At 45.6% G+C, this 21575-nt stretch overlaps 1 protein-coding gene across 1 annotated transcript in view; it reads right to left on the reverse strand.

Annotated features, from left to right (window-relative positions):
• raraa (retinoic acid receptor, alpha a) overlaps nt 1-21575 on the reverse strand; it is a gene marked incomplete at its 5' end in the record, with an annotated part of 105686 nt that overhangs the window by 961 nt on the left and 83150 nt on the right. The window contains 4 exons of the mRNA XM_083634844.1: nt 19-177; nt 1424-1628; nt 2226-2402; nt 2585-2745. Of these exons, the coding sequence (XP_083490970.1) occupies nt 19-177; nt 1424-1628; nt 2226-2402; nt 2585-2745 (702 nt within the window). The remainder of the gene's footprint in view (nt 1-18; nt 178-1423; nt 1629-2225; nt 2403-2584; nt 2746-21575) is intronic.

The raw sequence follows: 21575 nt of genomic DNA on the forward strand, positions 1-21575 counted from the left end.
CTGTGGTGGACAACTGACCTTTGGCGCTGATGCTTCTCAGGTCGGTGATCTTCATCAGCATCTTGGGGAACATGTGCGGTTTGTGGGGCCTCCTCTTCCGCACGTAGATTTTCAGGGCTTCCAGAAGGGGCTCCTGCAGAACGTCCACCTTGTCTGCCTGTTCCAAGTCCTGACGGTCTGGATGACAAACACACAGAGCAGAGGGGTCCATACTCACATTTAGCCACTAGGTGGTGCTCAATGAAAAAGCATGACATGGCTACCATCTTCCTGTTTCTTATGTGTCCATGTACACAAGGTTGAGACTGTTCTGTATGAGTTTCCGGATTATAATTGAGGAAAGCTTCTATCTGAGTAGCAGCTGGACCTAAATATAATCAGGTGAGTGACAGCAGGTCCTAAACACCCATCTTGTCTGTCTTAGTTGTTATGCAGTGTTAGTTGTTATGCAGTGTTAGTGTGATTGTGTCTGTCTTAGTTGTTATGCAGTGTTAAGGCCTAAATATAGTTCCGCGTCACACCCCTGGCTGAATGTGCCGAGGATTGCGTCGAAAATGTGACTCTGCGTCGTCGACGTGGACGTGAAGTGACCAGCACGAGAGCTGTGATTGGCCGTTGCCTTGGGAGGCGGGCCAAGGGCCACGTACGTATATCCGCCTTTCTTCCTTCTTTTCTGTCTTTCCCGATGCAATAACGCTAACACAACTAACTCTTCTTCTCTTCTTCCGCCATTTGATGATTGAACATTGCTTGCTCTTCATCTAGCAAAGCCTCCTGCATAGCATACAACTTCACCGCCATGATTGCAAGTTCTGGTAAATAACACGATTACGTCATATGTAATGGACATGAGTGCACCGGAGTGCGCCACAAGCCACCTAGTGCTGAGTGGCGTTGTATGTATGTATGTATGTGTATGAGTATGTATGTCTCGCTGTCGGCGGCAAGGCTCCAAGTCGGGGCGGACGCGGAAGTCTATTCAGGCCTTTAGTGTGATTGTGTCTGGTTTAGGTCAACATGTGTCTGGTTTAGGTCAACATGTGTCTGGTTTAGGTCAACATGTGTCTGGTTTAGGTCAACATGTGTCTGGTTTAGGTGAACATGTGGTGTTTAAGCTCAATTGATTTTTATTAATTTGGGTATAGGTTAAGCCCTACCTACGGTTTAACACTGTATAGCTACGGTATGTCTATTATTGTTTGTTTTTATCCCATGTCTATCTTTGGATTTTGCTACTTCTTTTAAAGGATTATATGATGTATACTGTTTTGTTTTATTTTTTAGATCAGGGACCACGTTGGAAATAAGTGTTCTCACATGCTATCCCTTGGATTCTATTATCATCTTCTATATCCATCAATAAAATCCATCAATGTAAAAGCAGTTTTGAGTATACTCAAACGTTCTTAGCGTTGCGCCGTACCTCCGCATAGCAGGCAGATGGCGCTGAGCAGCCCCGTCTCCGCGTCGTCCATCTCCAGGGGGAGGAGCTGGTTGGCGAAGGCGAACACCAGGTCGGTGAGGGGCCCGAAGCCGGCGTTGTGCATCTGGGTTCGGTTTAGCGTCAGGCCGTCTGAGAAGGTCATGGTGTCCTGCTCAGGCGTGTAGCGCGTACAGATCCGCAGTATCTGGAGACGGCGGGGAGGGGGGGGGAGAACTGGTTGATGAGTGTTTCACAGGGCCGTTAGTTTGAAATGAAATGCCATCATGAGCTCCTCCCATCAGATACTCCTTTCCTGCATCCCAGCTGCTTTGGACACATAACCCACTCAATTATACGGCAAGATTAGCGCCTTGCTACATTTCTGTGTTATGGATCACATCCATGCTTTAGAGCAGGACAGTGTGACATTGAGGATGATGGAGAACGCAGTCGAGACGAGATACTGTGCTTATCATCCCAAACCAGGTGCTATTGTAGCCCAACACTATATGCAGGTTTTCATCTCTACAGCAGGTGATTTCACTCATTGATTCCTCCCTCTTTGCTTAAAGCATATCAATGAAATCATCTGATGTTGTGACGGTTTAGAATGAAAACATGCATTATGGATAATAACTATCGATCCATGCATAGTAGTGAAACGCACATTTAGCGAAAATAGCTATTAAAAAAAAAATCCTCAGACAGAAAAATGCCTAGTCTTTCCAGATAAGAGTTGTGGCTGCGTTAGAAAATAATTTCTGAATCTGTGAGTGAGTCTTGGTGTCATCATGGTTCTTACCAGGATGTCCAGACAGGCAGCTTTGAGCAGGGTGATCTGGTCAGCGATGGTAAGCGTAGTGAAGCCGGGCAGCTGCTTGGCAAACTCCACTGTCTTGATGATGCACTTGGTGGAGAGCTCGCTGAACTTGTCCCACAGGTCCACGTCCAAGGACACGCGGCGTTCTGAGCTGTTACTCTGTAGAGGGGAAACAGACAATATATACTTCCACATATCTAAGTAGAACTGCAGTAATCCCTGTGATATACATGTAAAGCATTTAGGACACAGATGCAAAGGTGCTGCTTGTAAAGTGCCTTGAGATAACTTCTGTTATGATTTGGCGCTATATAAATATCAATGATTGATTGATTGCTGACCGTAGTGTATTTGCCCAGCTGGCAGAGGGAGGGGAAGGTCTCCTGGTGCGCCTTGCGGACCCTGTCAATCATTTGCTCCGTCTCGGTGCTCAGCACGTAGCTCTCTGTGCACTCCTGCTTCTTCTCCTCCTTCTTCTTCTTGTTCCGGTCGTTCCTCACCGCTGAAGGGAGGCGGACAGAGGGAGAGAGGGTAAAGTAAAGGTAAAGTCCCACTGATTGTCACACACTTGAGTGTGTGAAATCTGTTCTCCGCATTCGACCCATCCCCTGGGGGAGCGGGGAGCGGCAGCAGTGCCACGCTCGGGAATCATATGGTGATTTAACCCCCCAATTCCAACCCTTTTGATGCTGAGTGCCAAGCAGGGAGGCAAATGGGTCCCATTTTTATAGTCTTTGGTATGACTCGGCCGGGGATCGAACTCACAACCTCCCAGTCTCAGGGCAAACACATAAGGCCACTGAGCTGGGGATGAATACGTATGGCGGCCATTTTGAAGTAGAGCATCGGTAAGAAAACCTCTCCAGCATTTGGTTTTCTCGACAAATCATACATCCAAGTTCTTATTCATTGATCTTCAAATACACAGCTAGATTTGGGATTCTACTTAGTGTACACTGTCTAACCCGAACATAACATCAATCTAAATAAATCAGTGTCATAAGATGTTCTGTGAAATACAACACAAATACAGGGCGGGTGCTTGAAAACACAAAAATCTAAAAAACGGCGACATTTGTGATATGTCAAACAAGCAAACAATATCCCATGTATGTCAATGTGTTGACGGATGACATGGATTGCAGGAAGGTTTTGAAAAAAATAACTTTTGACAGTGCACAGGTCTCACACAGAATGTAGGGAAACAGTGGATAGATGGATCCAGAAGGAGGCGGTAATGCAACATAAAGGATGCCAACTGCCATAAAACACCACAGAAGAAGCAGGAGATGTAAACGATAGCAGGGCGCAGGGGGTAACACAGTAGCAAAACAGAGGAGAGACAGAGAGGGGGAGAGAGGGAGGCAGGAGGCAGCAGAAACCACAGCATCGTGCCTCTCATCCGACTAAGAAAGGTAAGTGTTGTGAGACGGCTCCATCGAAGAGGGGGGAGAACGGGGGTGGTAATGGAGAGGGGGAGAACGGGGGGAGAACGGGGGTGGTAATGGAGAGGGGGAGAACGGGGGGAGAACGGGGGTGGTAATGGAGAGGGGGAGAACGGGGGGAGAACGGGGGTGGTAATGGAGAGGGGGAGAACGGGGGGAGAACGGGGGTGGTAATGGAGAGGGGGAGAACGGGGGGAGAACGGGGGTGGTAATGGAGAGGGGGAGAATGTGGGGGAAAAAAACCTTTAAAATAATCCAATGTGGTTTCCCTCTGGGCGATCTGGGCAAGAATGGTGTGCTCACCCCAAATGACAAAAAACACTAGGCAGGGTGTTTAGCATCGGAATCCCATTACAGTCTCTATCCATTCCTCCCACCCCAACCCCATCCACTCTGTCTGTGTGTGTGTGCGTGTGTGTGTGTGTGTGTGCGTGTGCGTGTGTGTGTGTGTGCGTCGGGTGAGACGGGGGTGCAGGTGATGAATAGTGGTGGGGGATGGAGCTATCCATAAGGCTGACAAATGGCCACAGCTTTCATTAGGGGTCCCGGCTAATCTAATAACATAATATGACAAATATCCTGCCTCTAATGGTTTTAAAAGGGCTCGGCTGCTCAGCCCATGCCGGAAAAGACCCTCCAGCTCTCTCTCTCTCTCTCTCTCTCTCACACACACAAACCATTTCACTCCTCCCTCAGTCTCTCACACATTCCCTCTTCTCTCCCTCCTCTCATGCACCCTCTTCTCTCCCTCCTCTCATGCACCCTCTTCTCTCTCCCTCCTCTCATGCACCCTCTTCTCTCCCTCCTCTCATGCACTCTCTTCTCTCTCCCTCCTCTCATGCACTCTCTTCTCTCTCCCTCCTCTCATGCACTCTCTTCTCTCCCTCCTCTCATGCACCCTCTTCTCTCCCTCCTCTCATGCACTCTCTTCTCTCTCCCTCCTCTCATGCACCCTCTTCTCTCCCTCCTCTCATGCGCTCTCTCTTCTCTCCCTCCTCTCATGCACACTCTCTTCTCTCCCTCCTCTCATGCACTCTTCTCTCTTCCTCCTCTCATGCACACTCTTCTCTCTCCCTCCTCTCATGCACTCTCTCTTCTCTCCATCCTCTCATGCACTCTCTTCTCTCCCTCCTCTCATGCACTCTCTTTTCTCTCCCTCCTCTCATGCACTCTCTTCTCTCCCTCCTCTCATGCACCCTCTTCTCTCCCTCCTCTCATGCACTCTCTTCTCTCTCCCTCCTCTCATGCACTCTCTTCTCTCCCTCCTCTCATGCACTCTCTTTTCTCTCCCTCCTCTCATGCACTCTCTCTTCTCTCCATCCTCTCATGCACTCTCTTTTCTCTCCCTCCTCTCATGCACCCTCTTCTCTCCCTCCTCTCATGCACTCTCTTCTCTCTCCCTCCTCTCATGCACTCTCTTCTCTCCCTCCTCTCATGCACTCTCTTTTCTCTCCCTCCTCTCATGCACTCTCTTCTCTCTCCCTCCTATCATGCACTCTCTTCTCTCCCTCCTCTCATGCACTCTCTTTTCTCTCCCTCCTCTCATGCACTCTCTCTTCTCTCCATCCTCTCATGCACTCTCTTCTCTCCCTCCTCTCATGCACCCTCTTCTCTCCCTCCTCTCATGCACTCTCTTCTCTCTCCCTCCTCTCATGCACTCTCTTCTCTCCCTCCTCTCATGCACTCTCTCTTCTCTCCCTCCTCTCATGCACTCTCTTTTCTCTCCCTCCTCTCATGCACTCTCTTCTCTCTCCCTCCTCTCATGCACTCTTCTCTCCCTCCTCTCATGCACTCTCTTTTCTCTCCCTCCTCTCATGCACCCTCTTCTCTCCCTGCTCTCATGCACTCTCTTCTCTCTCCCTCCTCATGCACTCTCTTCTCTCCCTCCTCTCATGCACTCTCTCTTCTCTCCATCCTCTCATGCACTCTTCTCTCTCCCTCCTCTCATGCACTCTTTTCTCTCCCTCCTCTCATGCACTCTCTTTTCTCTCCCTCCTCTCATGCACTCTTTTCTCTCCCTCCTCTCATGCACTCTCTTTTCTCTCCCTCCTCTCATGCACCCTCTTCTCTCCCTGCTCTCATGCACCCTCTTCTCTCCCTCCTCTCATGCACTCTCTTCTCTCTCCCTCCTCTCATGCACTCTCTTCTCTCCCTCCTCTCATGCACTCTCTCTTCTCTCCATCCTCTCATGCACTCTCTTCTCTCTCCCTCCTCTCATGCACTCTTTTCTCTCCCTCCTCTCATGCACTCTCTTTTCTCTCACTCCTCTCATGCACTCTCTTTTCTCTCCCTCCTCTCATGCACTCTTTTCTCTCCCTCCTCTCATGCACTCTCTTTTCTCTCCCTCCTCTCATGCACTCTTTTCTCTCCCTCCTCTCATACACTCTCTTCTCTCTCCCTCCTCTCATGCACTCTCTTTTCTCTCCCTCCTCTCATGCACTCTTCTCTCCCTCCTCTCATGCACTCTTTTCTCTCCCTCCTCTCATGCACTCTTCTCTCCCTTCTCTCATGCACTCTTTTCTCTCCCTCCTCTCATGCACTCTTCTCTCCCTCCTCTCATGCACTCTTTTCTCTCCCTCCTCTCATGCACTCTTCTCTCCCTCCTCTCATGCACTCTTTTCTCTCCCTCCTCTCATGCACTCTTTTCTGTCCCTCCTCTCATGCACACTCTTCTCTCTCCCTCCTCTCATGCACACTCTTTTCTCTCCATCCTCTCATGCACTCTCTTTTCTCTCCCTGCTCTCATGCACTCTCTTCTCTCTCCCTCCTCTCATGCACCCTCTTTTCTCTCCTTCCTCTCATGCACTCTCTCTTCTCTCCCTCCTCTCATGCACTCTTCTCTCCCTCCTCTCATGCACTCTCTCTTCTCTCCCTCCTCTCATGCACTCTCTCTTCTCTCCCTCCTCTCATGCACTCTCTTCTCTCCCTCCTCTCATGCACTCTCTTTTCTCTCCCTCCTCTCATGCACTTTTCTCTCCCTCCTCTCATGCACTCTTTTCTCTCCTCTCACATGCTCTCTCCTCCTCTCCGTTGGTTTCGTTCTCGCCGTGCACGCTAGGGATGAGCACGTCCGTGCTCATCCCTCTTTCCTAAGCTCTTCCCTATCAGCTCGCTCCATCTCGACTTCGCCTCTAGGTACAAGAGTTTCCCTTAGCCACTGACCTCAGATCAGATTCCCCTTGTCTTAATCCTAACCTTGACCATTAAGGGGAGGAGAGCTCAGGCTGATGGGAGATCAGTGTCTGTGACAGAGGGGGCCTGGCCCGGGGCCCGGGAGGGATGCGCTGCTCAGTGCTGTGGCTCATTCATCAGCCCACAGACAGGCCTCCCTGCCTGGGAGAACATGAAGGGAGAGGAGGAAGGGGGGGGGGGGGGGTGTCTGGAAGTCTGATACTGCATTACACTACGGCTAAGCACTGCTCACCGCAACAAGAAAGAAGACACGACCGAGTCAATGGATGCAGGATGCTAATGCGCTATTTGCCAGTGTTGTTTTATTGGTGCATGTTGGCGTTAGCGTAGCCGCCGAAACATGTGGTATCACATGTGCCGTTACAAGGAGGAAGTACAGCATCAAAGTGTGTCAAACATCACTTAGTAAGTTTCACAAGTAGGTATACAGCTTTTAATAATGAAAAATGTATGAAAAAATGACCAAATAACGAATTCACAAAATAATTCAACATTCAATTGCCCGTAAATAACAACAGGCACACATATTTAATAATACAGTGAGTATTAATAATGTATACAAAAATGTATACCTACTTTTGAAACACCCAGTGTGATGGGACAGTTTTGTAAATACCCTTACTCTGGTACAAACCTCCTTTATATACAGTATTAGTATATATTTATTTTACTTACTTTTGAAATATTTTCCCCTATTTTCCTGTAATATTGTTGTTATGGTTGATCTGTAATTTTGTCTCCCTGTCTCTTAACTGCAATGATGAGGAGTAGCAGTCCTAATTTTGTTGCATCATGTACAATGACAATAAAGGATTTCAGATTTCAAAATCATATCAGGTGCTTTTCCAAGGTGGAAAGGATGAGAGAAGTCACGAGGAGAATGGTCAGACTGGTTGAAGCTGAAACACCTTGTTGATGAGAGAGGTCAGAGGAGAATGGTCAGACTGGTTGGAGCTGACAGAAAGATGACAGGAACTCCGATAACTCCGATAACTTTACAACTGTGTGGTGAGCAGAATCGCATCACCTTATTCTCACTCCCAACACATACAGCCTTAAGAGGGATGTCACTTTGGTGTGAGCAGTGATGTCATCAGGGCAATTGTGATCAGTGATGTCAGCAATTGTGATGTCATCAGTGATGTCACTCGAGCAATTGTGTGCCGCGGCGCAGAACCGGTCCGCCTTATTATAGTAGTAAGATGTTGTTACTAACAAGGTGCTCGGTCAGTGTATATTTGGGCTACCCCCCTGGTCGTGCCACAGAGGGAATTTGTGCCCCGTCTGCTGTGTGGGGTGGGGGGAGTGTGGGGGGGGGGGGGGGGGGGGGGTGCAACGCTGTCGACGTCCCAATTCATTCCCAAATCAAAGTGGGGCATCCCTCGTGCCCAGACATTACCCGCGCTGACAAATTGGCAGCACAATCATAAGCCGCACAACACAATTTAATGAAGTCATTAAAGAACTATTAGGCACGACCGGCGATCTGTCATGGAGAATTGCCACATGCAATAACTGGGGGGGAGAAACCGTGGCTGAAAGAAATACGGCCTTCCTTTTTTTTATTGCGTTAGTTTGTGTGTGTGTGTGTGTGTGTGTGTGTGTGTGTGTACACGAGAGTGCGCGCGTGGCGGGGTGGGGTGGGTGCGCGCGCGTGCTCGAGCCAAGCGATGCGTCTTTTTTCAGAGCGCATTATGAGTATGAATGTTAATGGGGGGGGGGGGGGGGATGTTGCATCCTGGATTGTTTGCGGTCGTCTGTTGTTCATCGCGCAAATATGATTTACACGAGCTCGCGAACGCCGTGTACAAAATACTGTGACGGGCACGCACACGCACACATCACTCAATCATTTGCTGTGTGTGGATTTCATTATGGTGTGCCTGTGTGTGTGCAGTTAATGCACACACACGCTCGTGCCTGCGAGAGTGTGTGTGTGTGTGTGTGTGTGTGCGTGTGTGTGTGTATACAGACAGAGAGAGGTGGGCAGACAGGGATAATTCGTTGGAGGAAAATTAAAGCGCTGGCAGCTCGTCCATCACACAGATTAAATTCAATGGAAAGATAAAAATGTCAATGTCCCCCCTGCTCTCTCCCCCCCCACCGCCTCGCAGTGCCCCCCCCCCCCCCCCCCCCCACCGCCTCGCAGTGCCACCGCAGACAGTGATGAAACTTTCTCCCTCCCTTTCTCTCTGTCCTCCAGCCTCTCTCTCCCCCTCCCCCCCTCCTCTCTCTGTCCTCCAGCCTCTCTCTCTCTCTCTCTCCCTCCGCATCCCCTCAACTCAAGTTTTTCATTCTCGCTCCTCCAATATTCCTCCAGCCTTCATCTTCCTCGCCCGTTTCCCGCCTTCCTGGCCGATGTGATCCTCTCCCGCTCGCCGGCGCTATCCGTCATCATCCTTTGCTTCATCTTATTTTACTTTTATTGCTTTTTCCCGCCGCCGATCTGTCGCTGCTGAATAACAACAACGCCTTTCAGGAGGGGCGTGTTGAGCAGTGCTTCCCAGCGTGGAGTCTGGGGACCACCAGGCGTAGGGATGCTCCATATTGGATCCGATATGCCGATATTTTTCAACTCTTTTGGCCGATTGCTGATATACCGGTATGCGTGTATTTTTCCCCTCACCTCATTTCAGAGAACACCAAGTCTCTCCTGTAGTGGAATTTAGCGCTGCGGCAGCTATCGATTATTGTAGTAATTTGAGTATTCTACCGATTTTTCCAGCGATTACTCGAGCAATCGCATAAGATGCCGTTCAGGCTGAAAACACAACATTAGCAACGTTAGCGGAAGACGCGGTCGACTCCGGAGGTGGAAACATGACAGAGTAAAACATGGAATGAAACGGAAACAACAAATGGCATAGCAGCCAGATTGTGTCCTGATCTGGTAAAGATGACATCATCAAATGTCTTCTCTTGTCCTGACTCCTGACCTACACAGTCCACAACCCAAAGATGACCAGTTTACGGTCATAGAAGACTACATTTGAATTTGCAGATTTCTTTCTTAAACGTCTTAAACGATTAGAGATTATAAAAATAGTTAATGATTAATTTTCTGTTGATCAAATAAACAAGTAATTGTTGTAGTTTCTAGTGGAATTAACTCTTATCGTGATGTCCCACTGGCAGATGCAGACATAAACACAATGCTTTTCAAAATGTAAATGTACACATGTATGTAAATGTACACATGTATGTAAATGTACACATGTATGTAAATGTACACATGTATGTAAATGTACACATACAATTGTGTTAGCATGTAGTCAAGCATCGAGTATTTGGTAATTTCATCGGCCTGTCAGAAATGTTTGTTTCGGGCCCATGCCAATATTTCATTTTAAAGCCTTTATTGGCCAGGGCCCGGGGTCAGGGGTCAGCAAATCGATGAATGATTTGATCATTGAACTTGATCATTTTATTTACAAGAGGAACACAGACAATGTAGCAGAATTACTGTTCTGATCATAGTGTTTTTCTCTGGTATGTCTCTACCTAAATTCTGGACAAAACAACAACAAAAATATTCTCAGATTTGGGTTCCAGAGAAATCAAATGGGTTCAAATGTGCACTAAATTAGGGGTCCTTGATATGAAAAAGCTTGAGAGTCACTGGTGTACAGGAATAGTGTGCTGCACATGAAAGCTTACCCCCCCTTACACACACATATTCAAAGATTCAACTATACAACTGAGAGAACCAGATACATGAGACAAACTGAGAAAGTCAGATACATGAGACAAACTCAACCGGAGACAGTGAGAACAGAGTTACAAAATTACGCAATGTAGCTTGATACATGCATAGCCTTATAATTTAACTTATAACTTAACAAAATCCAACATCTAAATGAGCTAATGCTTTGCTAATCCCCATCAGTTACAATAGAGCATAGCCATCCCACACTCATGTTCACACTCATGTTCAGTCACTCCAGACTCAGACTCAGACTCAGGTAATGGGAACTCGACTAGGGATGTCACGATACTAGAATCTTTACTTCGATACCAAGGAAAATATCAATACTCGATACCATTTTCGATACCACGCGGGGGGATGACAACACTTCAAGAGGCATAAAAAATAAACAAAGACAGATGGACGGACAGATGCACGCTTCTCCATAATCTAGGCCTGATAAAACTCATTACAAACTTTGACCGCTTAAACAGCAGATTACACCTGCTCTAGTCATCAGCCTATCACAACACAGCAGATTACCCCTGCTCTAGTCATCAGCCTATCATAACACAGCAGATTACACCTGATCTAGTCATCAGCCTATCATAACACAGCAGATTACACCTGCTCTAGTCATCAGCCTATCAGAACACAGCAGATTACACCTGTTCTAGTCATCAGCCTATCAGAACACAGCAGATTACACCTGCTCTAGTCATCAGCCTATCATAAAACAGTAGATTACACCTGCTCTAGTCATCAGCCTATCATAACACAGCAGATTACACCTGCTCTAGTCATCAGCCTATCATAACACAGCAGATTACACCTGCTCTAGTCATCAACCTATCAGAATACTTTGAACTTGTTGAAGCAAAACATACCCACCAATGACAGGGAGGGAGAAATCAGTGGTATGTTTGATTTTTCAGTTGCAAATGAGTATTTTATCCATTTCCAATTTTTAGTATGGATACTTATCGATATCTGTTGCAAATGAGTATTGTATCCGTTTCAAATGTTTAGTATTGACTTTTATCGATACTTGACAACCCTAAACTCGACTCCACTAAAACTCTTCCTTGGTGACTGAAGAGCGTGAACTGAACTGTATGGAGAATATTACAGCCAACCTACAACTCGAGTCGGACTCTTATTTAGAAAAATGGGCTTATGTTATCTTGTATTTAGCAAAGTGACTACACTGTAACTATTGGACCGGAAAAGAATGTGAGAACATTTAAATACCTTGATTCTTTTTTATTTCCCTTTGTTACCATATCTGTAAGTCTTCTTCGTTCTTGATGTAACAACAAGACAATCTGTGTTTGTGTCATGCTGTGTGAGAGATCTGTCAAGGGACCTGTGCTAATAAATGTAAAAAAAAAAAAAAAAAAAAAAATCTTCCTTGGTGACTCAGACTCAAACACCGGGGGACTTGAGACTCGACTCGGACTGGAGATATAGTGACCTGACTACAACAGCAGATAGTCAACTGGCATGATGCCTGCAGGCGTTTCCCCTAGTAACCCCTCCACCTGCTCACCCCCCCCCCCCCCCACACACACACACCCCCCTCTCTGACGCGCTCTTGCTTGGCACTGCCACCTGGCACCAGGCCTGGCGCTGTCGTCGGGAGCTGTCTGCCGGCAGACGCAAGGTCACCCAGACGTCCCCCAGCGCGGGCAGGGGGTCCACCTTCTGTGTGTGTGTGTGTGTGTGTGTGTGTGTGTGTGCACGCGGTGTCCTTAGTGGAACTGTCTGTGCATTTGTTTGTTTGTCTGTGTGTGTTTATTTATACACATTTTGTGTCTGCTTGTATGCACATTTGTGCGCGTGTGCATGAATTAATGCACATGCATGCATTTATATGTATGTGTGCCTTTGTGTGTGTGTGTGTGCATGTGCGTGCTTGTGTGTGTGTGCATGTGTGTGTGTGTGCATGCGTGTGTGCGTTTGTGAGTGTGTGTGAGTTTGTGTGTGTGCGTGCGTGTGTTTGTGTGTGTGTGTTTGTGAGTGTGTGCGTGTGTGTGTATGTGTGTGTGTGTGTGTGTGTGTGTGAGAGAGAGAGACTCCCTGCTGGCCCCAGATGGTCACCCTCTCCTTCCTTACCAGCCGAGACCAGTTTCAGTAGCCAAAGTCATCGCTGAGGACACAATCTGCACACTCGTCTCAAAGTGACCGCCATCACAAAAACATATCCTTATCAATAATGCACAACCAGCTATGCAAAGGTGGCTCAAAATCAACTCCATACTGAAATGACCACTCTCAATTCCACTGAAGTGGACCAAATTAGAACTGACTTTGTTTGAGCACTTCCACTCGTTCACCACTAGATGTCTCTCCCACTCCAGTCTATTTCCCTGATGTACTGTGTGTGTGTGTGTGTGTGTGTGTGTGTGTGTGTGTGTGTGTGTGAAGGAGCTGGCTGCTGTGAGTCTTCTAACCATGATTAATGGGCCCATTCAAAGGTAAGGAGCTCAGAGGATAACTTCTTTGACTGTAGGCCACAGTGCGCTGCTCCCTGCACTCACTGTACCACAGAGAGGAGGTAAATAGCACAAGGAAGACAGGAGGCGGAGGGAGGGAGGGGGAAGCAGCCGCGCGGAGGCTATATGCATGTGCTGCTACACTGCAAAACCACCTCCATCAAGTCATTTGGTCTGTTATCGAGTCCTAGATTTGTAGTTTTCTTGATTTTCAAACCTAACCGGCCAATCAGGGAGGTTTGCTGGCAAAACAGTATGGTGTCTCGCGAAGCAGCGAGCGGTAACATTAACGTTAGTACAGTAAAGACAGCCTTATGTGCCGTTATTGCAGAAATACTCAATAACAACAATTAAACAAGAACAAGAGTATGCACCAGCAGAGGGTTCTCGGCGGGGAAGAGGTTTTCGCCGTTCTTCTGAGTGGAATTGGATTGGATTTGGCGATGCTGATTGGCTGAGGGAGTTGTCTGTCAAGGCAAATAGTCCCGCCCACCGAAATAGCTGTGGGCGGCTTGGAGTCCAGACTGATAGCGATACGTAGAGCCAAACAGGATGTGACATCACATTATCAGGATGGTTTTACCAGGCTAGAGTTATCTCACTCAGAAATAAGCATTGAAGGTTAGATTAAATTAATTACTGTATGAATATAAACTATATATATACATACAGACACACATATATCTATATATAGATACATATATACATATATATATATATAGTGCATATATACATATTATATATACTTATACCATGGTCTGGGTGAATACTCGATTCTGATTGGCTGCAAGGTGTCCATTAATTTGTGATAATGTACAGTGATAATGTACACCTAGCTAAATGGTCTGTTCACCGTTCATATCAATGCGCCAGGATCACGACAGAGCCGTTTGAGCTCTATACCACCGTTAACGCTTAATATGGCACATATATATATTTTAAGTTTAGAAAAAAATGTAGTCGGTCAAAGTAACTATTTAGATTACCCCTGAGTACTCAGTTTATTAAAATAACGGCTATTTAGAAATCTGATTTTCGTTCTGGTCAGCTGACAGAAGCCGGGCTCTCAGCTGTCAAACCCTCTGTTTCCAACTTGCAGCAAGCAGCAGCCAGGCGCTCTGGGAGAGCGCACGCTGCCTCTATCACTGATACAAATCAAGTCGAAGAGGAAAAAGATGAGATCAACAAGAAGAAAACAACGAAATGGGCAGCAACACACTGAGAGACGTCCTTGTACAAAACATACCTGGACTCCAACATACTGAAAGCTTCAGATGATTTTCAGTCTCCTCCAGCCTCGCGCCATTTACGTCTTATAAGACCCGCAGACGTTAACGTAATTCCCTGGAATGCAAGTTTAAACGAGCCAGTTACATGGCGTTGCATTCTTAGACATTGCTGTTTTATTTTGTATGTTGTTACATACAATTGGCCAAATTATTAGTGAGCTTGACTCTAGAAGTGTGCCAGGTGCAGGCACTAAGCGGCCATTTTATCCAATGATAGCCTAATATTGAGCAGTCGAGGGGACTATATTGTCTCGTCGGTTCTCAACTCATAATTCAATGTTATGAAAACTAGATTTTGATTGCAAAATGCATGGAAATATAAATGAATGGTCTCGTTTTGTTTCTTTGGCAAGTGACCATGGTATAAGCGGGTTAAATTCGCGGAAGCAACCGTCCGAGGCGAAATCACGCCTCCGCGTCGTCCATTAATTTCTGATAATGGACACCTCGTCGTGCATTAACCCTTACATATTATACACATATATATATATATATATATATATATATATATATATATATATATTTATATATATATATATATACATATATATACAGTATATACTAGGGGTGTCACGATACACTCAGTTCACGATACGATACGTATCACGATACTGGGTTCACGATAACGATACGATACGATACGATTTTAACAATATTTTTTTAAACTTGAATAATGACAATATATGACTGGAAAAGTAGTATTTTATTTGAAATGCACAAATACAAAACATGCTGTTGTGGGAAATTGTTATTACAATAACAACTAGAAAAAACATGAGATTGGAGATAAGGCTTATCTTGAAATAGAATGAGTTACACCGTCACTTAGATTTACTTTGAACTAAAAGGTTTCTCAGCAGTATAAATTCTCATTATGCATCTTCAGTTTTTCTTCAAACTCAAACAACAAGACTTTTCTTAGTCTATTTTTTATGCATCTTCAGTTTTTCCTGTCAAGTAAACAGTTTTGCCAGAAACTCAATTGAATGGTTTCTCTCCTGTATAACTTCTCATGTGTCTCTTCAGAGACTTGTTCAACTGAACTACTTTCCACACACACTTCAACAAACAAAGACGTTTCTTTGTCTATTTTTGAAAAAAAAAAAAAAAATTTTTTTTTTTTTTTTTTTTCAAGATATGAGATTTCATCTCAACGATACATATCGTGACGTTTTACTATCGCGAAATTTCGTGGGACGATATATTGTGACACCCCTAGTATATACTCTTTGCAGCACATGCTTTCTGTTTGCACTCGCCATTTAATTGTGTGCGCTCTATTACGGAGTATTTATATAAATATGTGTGTGTATGTGCTCAAGTGTCTGCGTCGGTGTGTAAAATGATAGCGCGAGTGTGTGTCCGAGACGGCGCGTCATGTGATCACGCTGAAGTAAGCGTCATGTGATCACGCTGAAGTAAGCGTCATGTGATCACGCTGAAGTAAGGCCCCGCTGGCCTTTGAATTCTCTGCGGTCACACCTCCGCCAATTAGTTTATCAAGTCTGACTGTGTGTGTGTGTGTGTGTATGTGTGTATGTGTGTGTGTGTGCATATGCGCGTGCGCTGGTTCACACAGCCCCCGGGGGGCAGTGATGGGAGCAGACGCCTGCTCTTTCACTCTCGGCAGGTGAGAACATATTCATCACGGAGGCCTGCCAAGCCTGGCGACACCCTGGCTGTTACTGCCAGTCTGTCCTCTGTCTCGCCTTTACAATGTAAACTCTCTCTCTCACACCCACATCCTTATGAATATGTCAGGGTTAATAAGTGTAAACTCTCTCTCACACCCACATCCTTATGAATATGTCAGGGTTAATATGTGTAAACTCTCTCTCTCACACCCACATCCTTATGAATATGTCAGGGTTAATAAGTGTAAACTCTCTCTCTCTCTCATGCCCACATCCGTATGAATATGTCAGGGTTAATATGTGTAAACTCTCTCTCTCACACCCACATCCTTATGAATATGTCAGGGTTAATATGTGTAAACTCTCTCTCTCACACCCACATCCTTATGAATATGTCAGGGTTAATATGTGTAAACTCTCTCTCTCACACCCACATCCTTATGAATATGTCAGGGTTAATAAGTGTAAACTCTCTCTCTCACGCCCACATCCTTATGAATATGTCAGGGTTAATATGTGTAAACTCTCTCTCTCACATGCCCAGATCCTTATGAATATGTCAGGGTTAATATGTGTAAACTCTCTCTCTCACACCCACATCCTTATGAATATGTCAGGGTTAATAAGTGTAAACTCTCTCTCTCTCACACCCACATCCTTATGAATATGTCAGGGTTAATATGTGTAAACTCTCTCTCTCACACCCACATCCTTATGAATATGTCAGGGCTAATAAGTGTAAACTCTCTCTCTCATGCCCACATCCTTATGAATATGTCAGGGTTAATATGTGTAAACTCTCTCTCTCACACCCACATCCTTATGAATATGTCAGGGCTAATAAGTGTAAACTCTCTCTCTGACGCCCACATCCTTATGAATATGTCAGGGTTAATAAGTGTAAACTCTCTCTCTCATGCCCACATCCTTATGAATATGTCAGGGTTAATAAGTGTAAACTCTCTCTCTCATGCCCACATCCTGATGAATATGTCAGGGTTAATAATAGGGCTGGGCGATATGGCCTCTAGAGAATATCTCGATGTTTTTTGGCTATATCGCGATACACGATATATATCGCGATATATTGAAATCGCTCAGAAATGCTCGATTTAACCCTTTGATGCATACAATTCCAACATTACGATGATTCCAGTAGTCCCTGCAACATAAGTCTGCATCAAAACATTCTTGTTTATACTGTATTCATTAGTGGTTTATATTGGAACACTTTCAAACTTGCATGCAAAAAGGGGGAAACCACAACCAAGTTAAATTGTAGAAGAAAACTGTATTTATTTATTTAAGGTAATTGCACATATAACCCAACCAGTGCTTTTTTCTGTCATTATTGACTGTCCAATAAACTTGCAAAGAAAATGTTTATAGTATACTGTATATACTGGTTTCTTTTAAACTTGCAAAGAAAAATGGGAATCACAAAATCAGTTAAATTTAAAACACAAAAGTTAAATTGAAGATAACAGATTCACCCCTTCACCTCCCCTCTCCTTCACTGCCTCCTTCCTTCAGCCCTTCACCTCCTCTTTCACTGCCTACTTCCTTTAGCCCTTCACCACTTCACTTCCTCTCTCCTTCACTGCCTACTTCCTTTTAGCCCTTCACCACTTCACTTCCTCTCTCCTTCACTGCCTACTTCCTTTAGCCCGTCACCACTTCACTTCCCCTCTCCTTCACTGCCTACTTCCTTTAGCCCTTCACCACTTCACTTCCTCTCTCCTTCACTGCCTACTTCCTTTAGCCCTTCACCACTTCACTTCCTCTCTCCTTCACTGCCTACTTCCTTTAGCCCTTCACCACTTCACTTCCTCTCTCCTTCACTGCCTACTTCCTTTAGCCCTTCACCACTTCACTTCCTCTCTCCTTCACTGCCTACTTCCTTTAGCCCTTCACCACTTCACTTCCTCTCTCCTTCACTGCCTACTTCCTTTAGCCCTTCACCACTTCACCTCCCCTCCCTCCACCACAGTCTCCTCTCTCCTTCACCTTTTAGCAGCTGATAAATGAAAAGAAATAATGCCTCATGATGTAGGCCTACATACTGTAGCATGTAGCCTAGTTCTTTAAACAACAAAAACATATCAAGTCAACAATGAAAAGTGCACTCAAGAAACCCTGAGAAAGACATTTTAAAATATAATATAAATAAATTAAATTGCACTTTTTGTGCTGTGTCACTCAGACATTTGAAACTATAAATTAAAGTGCACTCTGTGCATGTCACTCAGACATTTCAAAATAGAAATTAAAGTTCACTTTTTGTACATGTCACTCAGACAACATTTTAAAACAACATAAGTTAAAGTGCACTTTTCAGACAACAGGCCATTTCAAAAACAGTAAAATAAAAATAGCTGCATTTTGTGCATGTGTCCACAGTGTGTTTGTGACAACCAGTGAGTCTAAACAGGTGGATGTCTACAGGTTCTTTGCCAAGAACACAAGCCTATCAACGGCGTCTGGGAGGAGAGAGGCCCGGTGGCATGTAACGATATTCCCACTGGTACTGAATACCCTCTCCGATGGAGAACTGGTGGCGGGCACACACAGATACTTTTGTGCCAAACATTTCAGGTTTGGGAACATTTCCTCATGGTCCTTCCACCACTGCAGCGGCTGTGACTCACTGTCTGGATTAGCAGACTGCAGGTAGGCAGACAACTCTGCTTCGATGCGCTCTCTCGGTGATGCTGTGGCAGAGGATGTTGCTCTTTTGAAGTAGCTTCCAAGAGTTTTCTTCTTTGGTGGCTCTGCTGGCTCTGATGTTGTTGATGCTTCATGAGGCTGTGAAGCAGCTGACTCAGCTGTGTTCTGGGCAGACTCCGCCAGCATCTCCGATATGGCTCTGCTCTTGATTTCCATCACCCTTTCTTCTGCACAGTATGTTGTTTTGAACCTGGGATCCACCAAGCCTGCCATGTCCAGGAGGTCGTTGGTGGCACGGTCAGCATATTTCTCTCTCAGGTAACCCAGGATGGTGCTTTTGATGGACTGGGTCAGCGCAGTGTCATCCTCCTGACGTGCCAAGAGGCTGGAGTGGAAGAGATGAAGCACAGGCTTGACATAAGACACTGTGACGTAGGCCTCACCCGACAGCGCATCAGTGAATTCCAAGAGAGGTTTTAGAGCCTTGTGCACTGATTCGAGCACCTCCAGGTCTTGCCAGGTCAGAACAAGGTGCCGTGTCTTCTTGTCTTTGGCCAAGACTTGAGAAATGGCTCGCTCCTGCTCCAACACCCGCCCAATCATTTTCTCTCGGGATCCCCACCTGGTAGGTGACTCGGTGATCAACTCATGTCGAGGGAGTTTCAGCTCTCGCTGTGCCTCGGCCAGGTCTCTCTTCCTCTTCCAACTGAATGAGAAGCTGCTCACAACCTTCTTGCAAACAGCAATAGCACGGTCAACACGGTCGTCTCTCATGCTTTTCTCTGAGAATAAAAACAAAGAAGTCCAACAATTAATAACACAATTTTGGCAATTTTCTTTTATATACAGTACTGTGCAAAAGTCTTAGGCAAATGGGAAAGAAAAATGGTAAAGTGAAGATGCTTTCAAAAATAATAAAGTTTCTCAATATTTTAAAAATATGATTTACTAAAGAGCAGTCTACTGACACTAATGCAGAAAAAAATTAATAAACATTTAAGACCATACAAAAACACTTTGTTTTACACAGTACCGTATTTTCTACAGATCTCAGTCAGATTTTAAATCAACTACAACCTGTCCTTAACCAAATAGTTTTCTGGCAATATGCTTTAATAGACACACACACACACACACACACACACACACACACACACACACACACTTTTTAATTGCATGAAACATTATGCCAGTAGGCTGTGACATTGCTGATTGCAGCAGATAAAACATATATATTATTTTCTCACGTGGGGGAGATAATATGATTATGATTGATTAATAACTCACCAATCGCAAGATGCAGCCGATGACCAAAGCACTGCAGTCTTCTCCACCCATTCAGCTCCACTGCTTTGATGATGTTACTCGCGTTGTCGCTGGTGATGCAGACCTGGCGAGCTTCTGGCAAGTTCCATGCAAAGAGAATATCTTGCAGGCCTGCTGCGATGATCTCGCCTGTGTGGTCTTCGGGAAAGAAGCTGGTTTGAAGGCATTTAGTCTGCAACTCCCAATCTCCGTCGATGTAATGGACAGTTAGACTGAGATATGGCGCAGACGTTCTGCTGCTCCACAAATCGGTGGTTGTGGAAAAGTGGGTCACGTTTGCTAGCTGCTGGGCCACGCTTTCTCTGACTGATATGTATAACTGTGGCAGGGCTTTATCAGCAAAATATTTGCGACCAGGCAGCTCATATTTTGGATCGAGTGTCTTAATGAGCTTTCTGAATCCGGGCTTTTCCACCACATAGACTGGGGACATGTCTTTGGCGATGTGGTTGGCTACTGCGCCTGTTATTTCCTTCCACCGTCGACTTGTTTTGTCATATGGCGTTGCTTTGGAGAATGACGAAGCCAGCGTCATTTGCTTCTCGGGGGTCTGCTTCTTCGGTGTGGCACCGGGCGAAGTGGACATGCGAAGTCTCACGCATTCTTCATTTTGCACCGGGTGAGTTTTCAAATGGTGAAACAAATTTGTTGTACTGCTACCTTTTGTGGCGACGGCTTTGTTGCATGTTTTGCAGATAACCGTTGTTTGTTCAACGTCGTCCTCGCGATACCCAAACCACTGCCAGATGATGGATCCTGTGCTGTTTCTTTTGGCAACTAATTTGTCCCCCTCCGGCTCCATTTTCCATTCCCTTTCTCTACACTGCTAGCGTTAGCTCTTCTCAGGTTCTTGCGCGCATGCTTCACGCTGCCTTCTTCTGGTCGAGTGTCTGTGACGTCGCGTAGCGCGGGCGAGTGTGTCTGACACAGTTTGACGCGTTTGACGTATGCATGTGATTCCCCCTCCCTTCCCGTTTGTCTGAGAGCGAGGGAGAGCCATGGGGAGAGCTGACAAGAGGAAACGTGAAGCGAGTCATGCCGACGGCTTAAGTTATAAACAATGCGTGACAATTATACTCGAATGTTTGCGATATAGTAATTTACACATCTCACGTGGCACAAGCCGCGATACATCGAGTATATTCGATATATCGCCCAGCCCTAGTTAATAAGTGTAAACTCTCTCTCTCATGCCCACATCCTTATGAATATGTCAGGGTTAATAAGTGTAAACTCTCTCTCTCACGCCCACATCCTTATGAATATGTCAGGGTTAATAAGTGTAAACTCTCTCTCTCATGCCCACATCCTTATGAATATGTCAGGGTTAATAAGTGTAAACTCTCTCTCTCATGCCCACATCCTTATGAATATGTCAGGGTTAATAAGTGTAAACTCTCTCTCTCTCACACCCACATCCTTATGAATATGTCAGGGTTAATAAGTGTAAACTCTCTCTCTGACGCCCACATCCTTATGAATATGTCAGGGTTAATAAGTGTAAACTCTCTCTCTCATGCCCACATCCTTATGAATATGTCAGGGCTAATAAGTGTAAACTCTCTCTCTCTCACACCCACATCCTTATGAATATGTCAG

The sequence above is a fragment of the Poromitra crassiceps genome, assembly GCF_964638095.1.
Source record: "Poromitra crassiceps genome assembly, chromosome: 4".
Lineage (NCBI taxonomy): Eukaryota > Metazoa > Chordata > Actinopteri > Beryciformes > Melamphaidae > Poromitra > Poromitra crassiceps.